The sequence below is a fragment of the Schistocerca americana genome, chromosome 11, assembly GCF_021461395.2.
Source record: "Schistocerca americana isolate TAMUIC-IGC-003095 chromosome 11, iqSchAmer2.1, whole genome shotgun sequence".
NCBI lineage: Eukaryota > Metazoa > Arthropoda > Insecta > Orthoptera > Acrididae > Schistocerca > Schistocerca americana.
In genome coordinates this window covers 21,097,359-21,110,362 of record NC_060129.1, presented here as the reverse complement: position 1 = coordinate 21,110,362, position 13,004 = coordinate 21,097,359, and the positions used below count along the sequence as shown (strand labels likewise).

Genomic DNA, 13,004 nt, shown 5'->3' with positions numbered 1-13,004 from the left:
TTTCAAATTGTATTGAGCAGATGGATGTGTAAAGGTATGGAGATAGCCTCATGAATCTATGGATCCTTCTTGTCAGTAGGGAACTGTTCAAGGTGGTGGAGGCTCTGTAATGGTGTAGGGCATGTGCTGGATTGATATGGGGCACCTGATACATTTGGATATGACTGACAGATCACACGTACATAAGTATCCTATCTGATCACCTGCAGCCATTCATGTGCATTGTGCAATCTGACAGACTTGGGCAATACCAGTAGAATTGCTACAGAGTGGCTCCACGAACACTCTTCTGAGAAACACTTCTGCTGGCCACCAAATTCCCCTGGCATTAACATTACTGAGCAAAACTGGGATGTCTCATGACATGCTCTTCAGAAAAGATCCCCAGTCCCTCATACCTTTTCTGATTTATGGTCAGCCCTGCAAGATTCTTGGTGTCAATTCTTCCCCTGCAGTACTTCAAACATTAGCTGAGTACATGCCATGTTGTGTTGCAGGACTTCTGCATGCTCACTGGGGCTCTACATTACACAGGTGTACCAGCTTATTTGGCTTTTCAGTGTAGTGTATTTGTCAAGACTTCAAGAAGTTGCAATTGTGATGTAAGTCCTCCTGCAATAACAGCAAGCTCTGTATTTAATTGTCTCCATTTCTCTTTCACAGAATTTTACAAATGACTACTGAAGTGATCTAGCACAAGAAGAGAACTCATCTTCAACGAAGTGACTTTCCTTTGCTTCTGTTAATCCACAATTTCATACCAGCCTCATCCATCCAATCCTTGTCACAAACATGAACTACACCTACCAGTATTCCACAAGGTTTTGAAGTTTTTTAGCACTTGAAAATGATCACTGGATTAAGTTTAGTGCCATCAACACAACACGAAAGAAGAACAGTGTAGTGCATTTTTTCATGTTCACCTGTTTTAATAGTTACCGTTTTAGCACTTTTCATGGCAACAATTTTGTTTCTTGGCACATCAAGTCTTTATGCACTATTTAACTTAGTTCCACACTGGTTTTCTTTCTACGTTGTATAATAATGTGATGGAAAGGTAATACTCTCTTCATACTCTTGTGGAATTTTATGAGATGTTTTGGTCTTGGTTCACATGCTATGTCCATGATACTTTATAAACCTGTAGCACCAAACATTTTCATCCTTAGTATCTGTTAAGTTCCACTGTAGCACTAGCTTACAAGCATGTATTTGAGACATTTTTGTAGTAATTCGAATACCATTTGGATGGTGTGCTTGAATCCATTTCAGTACAGCATCTTCTAGTTTTCGCCATTTTGTATTCAGTCCCGTATTTGCACATTTGGCCTTCCTCATGTTTTTTTGTTCTTCTTTACTAGCCTGCCAATAGCAATTTTTTTTTCTGTTGCTGGAGGACTGTAATGCTGCTCAGCTGCTGTGTTTCCACATTGTTCTGCATATGCTTTTACTTTCTATTTATAGCCTGCATCATATTAGTACCTTTTATTTTTTCCACTGTGAAGCTAGCTACTAAAGAAAATGTTCTTCTGTTACCAATAACACAAATCACTTTCAATTCAAGTTTGCTGGCACTGTAGCCTGCAATGACACATCACAGACTAGACAGTGCTCTTGGTTTGTGATTGTGGGGCATGAGGGAGACACTGTTAGCAAGCGTGTGAATCCCATTAACTCCTGTTCATTGCATTGGTGCAATTGAATCCAATGTTGCTGGATAGAAATAGATTTCCTGCAGCATTGAATATGTGGCAAATTTTAAGGCAACCAGGAATTTTGACGCCAACGCTGGACTTGTTATATTAAATTCGAGTATAACACACCTCAACTTTGAAGGCACTTTTTTTGATCAAACAAATGAGTTTTATAATCTGTAATATATGGTATCAAGTCTCTGTAAGTACCACTGGAAATTAATTTGAACAAATAATTAAGGTAACTTAAAATTTATTATGCATTCAAACTTTCAAATACTACAAGTGGGATATTAATGTGAGTATCATCAAATGTACAGGACTGATTGACACTGAACATTTGTCATTTAACATTGAAACACGAACAGATATACATTTAATATTTTTCTCTGGTGAACTATGTTCCTCCCAAGCCAAGAGAAATACCATTAACCGGTTATCCATTGGGAATACTTTCCTGTGAGAGAAAGTCGACAACTGTGAGGCAGTATTTAAATTCACATTCATACAACTTTTGCAATAGTATCTTTGAGGAAGTTTAGGACATTTCCAAGGTCAATGCTATGATGGCAAGTAGAATTTGTCACACATTTAAACATACTCATCAACCCATTGACAGACAAAAGATGAATGCAGCCAAAGTAAGTGAGGAACAGCAATAAGCAAAGGATTCAACGTATCAAATATTCTAACTCTGCTGACTGATCTCTCAAAAAATCAGATGCATAGCCAACTGCTAATTTGTCACTTTCCAGCTATAGAACATTATTCACAAGTATTATATAGAAAAACACTAAAACTGAATTCAACGGTATTATATCAAACTGTGCATCTGAACTTCAGGAGTTAAATATAGCACTGTATAGTTTTTCATTAATTAATTTTTATAAACACTGATTATAATACCGCTGACTTTTACTACTGGTAAGCCAAAACTGCCACAAGCACAAACCACACATCAAACTGTACAGTTAATCTGGAACTCAACTGTATCCAGGGTATCTAAAATTTGACTAAAACTACTCAATTAATTTGATGAGAGCTAAATAAACTCCACGATTCCATATGCCAAAAGACAGTATATTTTACACTACATCCTTACCTTTATCCTTGGTCAGTATGTGTTGGCACGTTTTTGAAAAATTAACTGTTATGCAGTGTGATCAAGATATGTTCAGTTCAATTGGTTGTAACTCAAACTTCGTATGTGCTACATAGTAGCATAAAGCACCATGTAAATAAGCAGGAAATTATGATCTAACCTGATAAGATGCATTTTGTTTGTATACAAACATTCCTTCGTGTTTACTTATTTTAACAGTGTCATGATGGCAGTTTATTATGTTTTCACCAATATTTAATGCAATATTTATCTTAGAATATTTCATAAGGTTTTACAGTGACAAGCATGGGGAGGTGCTGAATTCAAGCCAGGCTTCACAAACTTCTCACTAGGGTACGAACTAATCCAGAAGGTACGTTGAGGAAGGAGGATGGGGAAAATACAAACACATCATGTGAGACACTGGAACTGCTCCTCAAAATTCATTTTCCTCAATATGCTCTGGCGGATAACATAGGCCAGAATGTGACCCCTGAAAACAATGGTTCTCAGCCACTCAAAGAGAGGACTGTGACCGGCCAAGGCGTGTGTCGATTTCAGTAAAATCCAATGGGCAGTGGGAACATTCTAACTGGTCCAGTCACCTGGCCCCGATGGCATCTTTCCAGCTCTCTTGAAACAAGCAGGAGAGAATCTTGTAAGAGCGCTGTGCAGGTTATTCAGGGTTAGCCTAGCAGCGGGAGTCATTCGCAACGCCTGGAGGGCAGTGACAGTTGTCTTTATTCTAAAGCCAGGGAAAACTGATCACACCAGGCCCAAGGATATGAGATCAATCAGTCTGGTTAATGTACATGTTAGGGAGAGGAGGCTAACTATGGCTCATCTACATTCAAACCAACACACACATCAACCAGGTAAACCACCAGAGAAAGCTTTCTGACAATTTGTTGTGAGGGTGGAAAAAGCCCTTTGCTTTCAAGAAAGAGCCCACTCCATCTTCCTGGACATTGAGGGAACTTTTTGTAAGACAACTGTTCATTCCATGGTTAGGGCAGCAGAGATGCATGACCTAGTGACCACTATATGTAGGTGGACTAAGGCCATGCTTAGTAGGAGGAGGATAGAAGCCACCGTGATGAATGAAAAGATGGTAATTAACACCACTAGAGATTCTCCACAAGGAGGAGTTTTGTCCACTTCATTGTGGAATCTAGTGGTGAACAAACACATTGAGAAACTAGATTCCAGGCAATGATTTTGTGAAGGATACACACATGACCTTGTCACAGTAATACTTGGCAAATTTACTGACACAGTTAGGAATATGGCACAAGGTGCACTGAACATTGTGCAAGACCAGTGCATTAAATAGAACCTAAGGGTTAATCCTATGAAGACTGTTGTGGTATCAATCATGAAAAAGCATATTCAACACTGAAGTTGGAATCTAAAGCTTTTCGATGAAAGGGGATAGTGAAAAATCTAGGGGGTACCCTTAGATGAGAAACTAATATGGACCCCTCACATTAAGAGCATCTGCTCCAGGGCGAAAGGTACTCTAGTGAGTACCAGAAGGACTTTTGGCAAAAAACTATGGCCTAAGACCCTGAGGTATGCACTGGATATACAGCACAGTGGTTAGACTTAGGATCTCCTATAAGGCCGTGGATATACAGCACAGTGGTTAGACTTAGGATCTCCTATAAGGCCGTAGTGTCCTGGAAGAAGGTAGAACAGCAGGTTGCAGCTAAGAAGCTTGCTAAGGTGCTGAGCCTGGCCTGCTTCACCACAAGAGGCAGAATTAGTAGCGCACCAACCACTGGGGTGGAAGCCATGCTGGACATGCCTCCACTAAACCTTTGTGAAGCAGCTGGTGCATACAGACTCAAAACTGGTAAAAACTGGATCTCATTGAGACATCCAGACCCACACACTAATATAGTGAGTGAGGCAAATATAGGAATGGCTGGGGAACTGCCGGCCGACTACATAATAACTCCCAACTGCTTCAACAAGCTTTACAATATAATAATTTGAAGTTGGGAACAGTAAGAAAAAACAGTTTGACACCATACTGGGGACATTGTCTGGTTCACTGATTGGTCGAAATCAGACCAAGATGCTGGGGCCATGGTATATGGAATTCAGCGAAGACTGGAGGGCATCATCTCTCTAGGACAACTGGCCTCGGTATTCCAATTGGGTAAAACCAATATTGGTCCTTGGCCACTCAGGGATCGGTGGCAATGAACAAGCCGACAAATTGGGGGCAGAGACTCCATTCATTAAACCGGAACCTGTCCTGACAATCACCAAGGCTATGATCAAACTAGAACTACAGAACTGGCTTGGAGGACAGCACATAGAATACTGGTCCAAGAACGATAAGCAAAAACATGGCAAGTTAATGATGTCAAAGCCGTGTTTTAAAAGAAGCTCTGTAATCCTGGGCTTGAACAGCCAAGAGATTAAACTCACACCCAAAGGTGTAATGGAGGCATGTCCAGCACGGCTTCAATCACAACAGTTGGCGTGCTACTAATTCTGCCTGTTATTGCGAAGCAGGCCAGTCTCTGCACCTTAGCAAGCTTCTTAGCTGCAACTTGCTGTTCTACCTTCTCCCATGACACTATGGCCCCATTGGAGATTCTAAGTCTAACCACCGTACTGTATATCCAGTGCATACCTCAGGGTATTAGGCCTTAGCTTTTTTGCCACAAGTCCTTCTGGTATTCACTAGAGTACCTTTCACCCTGGAGCAGATGCTCTTAACCCCTAATCACAGTCGTGAGTACTTCTCACGCAACTACAGTCATGCAGTCCCGTGGACTGCATTCAGAAGGTGGGGAAAATATGTAAATATCACCTATCTAGTGCTACTTTTTGAATTTAGTACTACATATTTATTCTTCAATTATACGTAAATGGTAACTTATGAACAAAATATTGTTTCGGTGCTGTGAAAAAGACCTATTCATATTGCACTCTAAATTCTCATTGAAATTTACAGTGATGGACAAATATCCAAATATCTAAGTGTAGTTCTTTACTTGAAACTTGGTTGTTGCAGGTTAATGTTGATCAAGTACCACCGGTGTTAAATTTAATGAGTATTCTTGACAGCAAATGAAACAGAAAAAATCTGCACTACTGAAAGTGGCCACATTACGCACCACCTTACACGCACTGCGGACACACCTTACAAGAGCATTCCAAACAATTTGGGACCTTGCACTTGCGACACAAGTAACTTGTCTTTCTCTTCTTTTTTGGTGGACAAATGCGACATGGCTTCCTTCCATCCCTAGGTAGTTTGCCCTCCTTTTCCAGCTCTTCATGGAGATGTACTTCAGTTCTTAGAACTCTAACGATAGAAAATCTCAATTCTGGTGGGAGGCATTTATTCACTATCCTTTCGTGCAGTGAATGTTCGATCAGTTCTTTCGCTAGAGCTTTCATCAAGTTCATCCTGGTAAGCACAGTTCTTTCCTTGAATGACTGATGAACAATATATGCACTGACAACACTCATGTCAAGAATATGGAAAACCACGGCCATGGTCCAATGTTGCGTGCAACGACTTTAACAATATTTGGCACACTTTTCGTCTACAGTATCAACAGCACCCTTTGTGTTGTTATAGTGGGCTATTATTACAGGTTTTTTACTTTCCACGTCATCTTCTATGGAGTGATGCATTGTTGATATAAGAATTACTGCTCTTCCTTTCTTAGGTACATGCAAAATGAGCGTGATGTGTTTGGTAAATCCATACAGCATTGTTCCAACTTCACGTCTACAGGAAGGCAAGAAAGATGCAGGAATTTCCTTTCAGTTCTTCCGCATTGTTCCCACTGTGGTCAAATAATTTTTCTGTAGCACATCTGCAAGTTCGATTGACACATACCAGTTATCAGCAGTGTTGTTTTGGTTAGCATGTGCTATTGGCTTGCACAATCTGAGGACAGCCTGAGTGATAATGGCGTATTTCTTCTCGTCTGGGGAAAGTACAATCCGTTCTTCTAAATTTATTTGCACTCTCAAATTTTCCTCTGCCTCTCTTTTTCTTGTCTTTTATGAAATATTACCTTTTCCACAGTAGAGATAGGTGTTGAACGTGTAGTTAGTCCTGGAGTCGGCTAGGCATTGAAGCTTCAGGCCATACTTCGCTGGTTTAGATGGAATATACATTTTGAATTTACAGTGTCCTTTGAAACCGATTAGCATTTCATCAACTGTAGCATTAACCCCAAAAATATAGGATCGCTGCAAATTTTCATTGAATTTATGTACAATGTTTGTTATAGCAGCTGCTGGATCAGAAACCTTACATCACTCCATGTCATCAGGGTTGTCAAATCTCAGGCAGTTGAGAATTACAGCAAATATTGCTGATGATATAGTGATACGGAAAACAGCACGGACTGTCCCATCAATACAAAAGAGAGAACATATGTTTTAGTTAATCAATTTGAATACTGAAGTGTATATAAGAAGGTCGATGAAACTCTTCATTTCAGACATTGTGCAAGGTCTGACTTCTGTTCCCTTCCTGTAGAAATTGGTCTCACAATGGAACTGAATAAGTTCTCTACACTTTAATTACAAGCCAACGTTATATACGAAGTCCTTGTGGACACTAAGTACAATCCGTTCTTCTAAATTTATTTGCACTCTCAAATTTTCCTCTGCCTCTCTTTTTCTTGTCTTTTATGAAATATTAATAAATACAGTACACTAATACACTGCACATTATTTCAGTTTATTTGCAGTGTACTATAAAAATTGAAAATAAAAAGATTAAAAGATCAAACAATGGAAAATCCAGGACAGAATGGAACAATATGATGAAAAGAGCAGTTGCTGTGCACCATATAGCAGAGATGCTGAGTCGCATCTAGGAGAAACAAAAAGACTGTCACAAATATAGCTTTCTGCCAGTGAGGCCTTTATCAAAATTAGACAACAAACACACACATACACACTCGTACCAAGATAACTCCTACACACATGACTGGAGTCTCAGCCAACTGAGGCCACACTGCAAGCAGCAGCACATGTGCATCATGAAGTGAGCGGCAACTGGGCGGGGGTAAGGAGGTGGCTGGGGTAGTGAGGGAGAGGGATAGTAGCATAGTGGTGGCAGACAGTGATGTGCTGTTGGGGAGCATACAGCACTGAGGTGGAAAGAGGGTAAGGCAGCACACTATCTGATCAAAAGTATAGAGACATCCCCAAAAACATATATTTTTCATATTAGGTGCATTGTGGTGCCATCTACTGCCACGTACTCCATATCAGCAACTTCAGTAAACATTATAAATCATCAGAGAGCAGAATGGGGCTCTCCGCAGAACTCGCATACTTTGAATGTGGCTAGACGATTGGGTGTCACTTGTGTCGTACGTCTGTACACAACATTTCAAAACTCCTAAACATCCCTAGTTCCACTGTTTCCAATGTGATAGTGAAGTGGAAATGTGAAGGGACACTTACAGCACAAAAGTGTACAGGCCAACATCATCTGTTGACTGACAGATACCTCCGATAGTAGAAGAGGTTCGTAATGTATAATAGACAGACACCTATCTATATAATCAGACAGGAATACCAAACTGCATCAGGATCCACTGTAAGTACTGTGATAATTAGGCAGGAGGTGAGAAAACTTGGATTGCATGGTCAAGCGGCTGCTCATAAGCCACACATCACACCAGTAAGTACCAAACAATGCCTCACTTGATGTAAGGAGTGTAAACATTCGATGACTGAACAGTGGAAAAACATTTTGTGGATTAACAAATCACAGTACACAATGTGGCAATTTGATGGCAGGGTGTGGGTATGGTGAATAGCCAGTGAACATCATCTGATAGCACGTGTAGTGCCAACAGTAAAATTCGGAGGCAGTGGTGATATGGCGTGGTCGCGTTTTTCATGGAGGGGCTTGAAGCCCATGTTGTTTTCCATGGTACTATCGCAGACCAGGCGTACACTGATGTTTTAAGCACCTTCTTACTTCCCACTGTTTAAGAGAAATTTGGCCAGAATGCCATGGGTATTCTGCCATCCACCAAACCAACACAATATATTCATCCATCCCTGTGGTATTCCACCATCCACCAAACCTACACAATATACTCATCCATCCCTACACAACCTCTTCTTCTAACCCCTTAACCTCATGGCTCATACCCCTGTAATAGACATAGATGTAAGACCTGTCCTATGCATCCTCCCACCACCACCTACCTCCAGTCCAGTCACAAATATCACCTATCCCATTAAAGGCAGGGCTACCTGTGAAACAAGTCAAGCAGTCTACAAGCTAAGGTGCAACCACTGTCTTGTATTCTATGTGGGCATGACAACCAGCAAGCTGTCTGTCCACATGAATGACCACCGAATAAACTGTGGCCAACAAACAAATGGGCCACCCTGTTCCTGAGCGTGCTGCCAAACAGGACATACTTTATTTCAATGACTGCTTCACAGCCTGTGCCATATGGATCCTTCCCACCAATACCAGTTTTTCTGAATTGCACAGGTGGGAACTTTCCCTGTAATATCTCCTATGTTCCCATAACATCCTGGGCTCAACCTTAGTAAGTCATTGTCCTCTCCCATCCAGTCCATTCTCTGTTCCCATTCCAGCATTACACAGCCCTCATTTCTCCATCACACCATCATTTTACTTTTCCTCTTTTCTGCATTCCCCCTCCCGATCTCTCCACTGCCCTTCATCTAACCTCCCAACTGCACATGGCTGCCCTACCCTCTTTCCACCTCAATCCTGTGTGCTCCCCAACAGGATGTCACCCTCTACCTCCGCCATCCTTAGCCCACTATTCCTCCCCTTCCCCGCACCAACCTCCTCCTCACCCACACCCAGTCACCATTCCCATCATGCACTGGTGCTGCTACTCACAGTGTGACCTCAGTTGCCTGACACTGCAGTCATGTGTGTGTGAGTTGCATTTGCACAAGTATATATGTGTATGATTGTCATTTAATTCTGAGAAAGGCCTTACTGGACGAAAGCTATATTTGTGACAGTCTTTTTGTTGTTCCTATCTGTGACTCAGCATCTTGCTATATGATGAGTAGCAACTTTCACAATATTGTTAGAAGATTAAAAGAATCATCCACATAGGGGCTTGACCTAACAACCTTCAGACGACATGAATGTTGGTTGTCTACCATTTTTGACATGTCCGAAACAACAGACATGACACAGAATCTGCACCTCTTATAAATTATATGTAAATTAAAGGTGGAGAGGGTATAAAGGGAAGGAAAGGGAATTGATCACAGCTATCGGCTGCATTGGGACATTACGGAGTGAACATGTGTACCTGGATCTCATGCTTACTAGGCAGGTTCAATAACCACTGCAACATCCAGGACACAGTGTTATCACAACTGCATGGATTATCTTGGTTTGCCTCACAGCTGATCCACACTCTCATCTAGCACCACCTACCCACAGCTCCTGTCCATGTCCAAAAGAGCAGACACCACACTTTCATATAATTTTATAGGCCTAGCTAGGCAATGAATCCAGCTACTTCAATGTGGATGCACAAGTATGTCCTACCTCCTGTGGGAATCTCAGATGAGTAAATATGGAGGAAATGGGACAGGGGCTGAGGATAGGTGGCACTCGATGTGAGTGTGGATCGGCTGTGAGGCGAGCCAAGATAGTCCATGCAGTTGTGGTAACACTGTGCCCCAAGATGGTGCAGTGTTTATCGCACCTGCCCTGTGAGTAGGAAATCCCATGTTCGAATCACAGTCTGGTACATACTTTCACTTGTCACCACCGATTCTGCATAATGTCCCAATGTAGCTGACAGCAATTATCCCTCCCCTTTCCTTTCATTTCCACCCCCCTTGACCTTCAATTTACATAAAACCTTCAGATTACTGTTTTGTATTCTTTTCACTGTGCCAACCACTCCCTATAAACTATACTAATATAAATGGCCCATGCCTTACCCGACCTGCACCAAATTACTATTCCTTCTACATGCTTGGACATCTGGAGTTCCCACTTCTGTCATTCTCATTTCTGGCCAAGCCCTGCATGTATCATAAATTTGTGCAAAAGCAGAGGTGAAGAAGTACATTTACTTCTCAGTCATGTTGTCCTATAATCTGCCAAGTAGGGGAGTTGAGACTTTCTTTCGTTTCAAAGACGTCTGAACATTTTCCAATACAAACAACAATGGCGAGTACATAAGTTCAGAAGTTGGGTTTATGGTTCCAAAAAGCAAGGAGTTCTATTTCCCCTGCAGAAATCACGTACAATAAAACTACCCATTCATCTGTAATCTATTTGACATTCCCATGCCTCACAACTAACAATGGATTAGCAGTATGAATTGTGTGTTTCCTCAAGTATCCACCTGCTGTATAAAAAATGCAGCACCTAAAGCTGAATGTGTTTCTCCTTGTGAATACTACACCCTCCTCCTCTGGAATTTGAGGCTCCACCAAGTGCACACAGAATTTAGACAAGAGATATATCCTGAGAAAAGAAAGACTTAACAGACCTTAAGACATAGCAGTAGCTTACCTCCTCCATCTTAACTCCCAGAGGATTCAATTCGGGATTGCTGAACATCTGTAACAAAGAAATAATGTAAGAGATTCATTACTATTGTTCAACATGCAGTACATGCACACGCTAAATTCACAACATTAGGAATCTCTCATATGAATTATTGTATAAAGTGCTTTTCTTTAAGAGGATGAGGAGAATACACTAATGGCATGCACCAAATTAAAACATGACTCAAGATCACACACTTCTCTTAAAGTATAAGCTCAGTGTTTTTATTTATTCATTCATGAGGAAAAAACTATTTAGCATGTAACATATATGAAAAAAAATATATATTCTCAGAATTTAATAAGAACGTGATTATTCCAGGTCCAAAGAAAGCAGGAGCTGACGTGTGAATATCCTGAACCATCAGTTTAAGAAGTCGTTATTGCAAAATACTGTCATGAATGACTTACACACAAATGAAGTGACTGACAGAAGCCAACTTTGGCAACATTAATTTTGGTTTCTGGAGAAATGTAGGAACACATGAAGAAATACTGACCTCACAACTTAACTCAGCAGGTAAGAAAGGCTAGCCTCTGTTTATAGGGCATTTAGATGTAAGCTGAGCTTTTGACAATGCTGACTGGAACACACTCTTTGAAATTTTGAAGGTAGCACAGAAAAAACACAGGGAACAAAATTTATTTGCAACTTGTTCAGAAACCATTTTGGTGTTCTAAGCGTTAAAGGACATGAAAGGAAGACAGTAGCTGAGAAGTAAGTGTGATCAAGTTGTAGCCTATCCCCATGTTTTTATACCTGAACATTGAGCAAGCAGTAAAAGAAACCAAGGAAAAATTTAGTACGTGAATTAAAGTTCAGGGAGAAGAAATAAAAACTACAGTTTGTCGATTTTATTTATTTATTTACACATCAGGTTCCATAGGAGCAAATCTCCAAGGTCATGGAATATGTCATTACATGAAATTACAACATACAAGTAATAACAGAGGCATACCGACAATCCTTCTTTCCACGAACAATACAAGACTGGAATAGAAGGGAGAACCGATAGAGGTACTCAAGGTATCCTCCGCCACACACCGTCAGGTGCCTTGCGGAGTATGGATGTAGATGAAGATGTTAGGAACCCAAGAAAAAAAGTCAATCCATAAGTTTAAGTAAACGCAATCAACAATACAATAGGAATCAGCTTACTTTTTCAAGGAACTCCTCAACAGAATAGAAGGAGTGACCCATGAGGAAACTCCAGTTTTGATTTGAAAGTGCGTGGATCACTGCTAAGATTTTTGAACTTGAGTGGTAACTTCCTGAAAACGGATGCAGCAGTATACTGCACACCTTTCTCCACATGAGTGAAGGAAGTCTGATCCAAATGCAGATTTCATTTCTGCCGAGTATTAGCTGAGTGAAAGTTGTTTATTCTTGCGAATAAGCTAATACTGCTAACAAGAAATGATAGTACGGCCAATGTCAAAATACCCCGACTCACGAACAGGGGTCGACAAGAGGTCTGTGAACTTAGACCACTTATTGCCCAAACTGCCTGTTTCTAAGCCAAAAATATGCTTATAGAATCTGAAGTGTTACCCCAAAATATAATACCATATGACATAAGCAAATGAAAATAAGCAAAGAACACTAATTTTCGTGTTGAACAATCACTTACTTC

General features: G+C 40.7%; 1 protein-coding gene across 1 annotated transcript in view; it reads right to left on the bottom strand.

Moving 5' to 3' along the window:
• Nucleotides 1-13,004, bottom strand: part of LOC124553957 (zinc finger protein 708-like) — an 88,446-nt gene that overhangs the window by 48,023 nt on the left and 27,419 nt on the right. Inside the window, exon 2 of the mRNA XM_047127972.1 lies at nucleotides 11,336-11,383. Coding sequence (XP_046983928.1) covers nucleotides 11,336-11,383 — 48 coding nt within the window. The remainder of the gene's footprint in view (nucleotides 1-11,335; nucleotides 11,384-13,004) is intronic.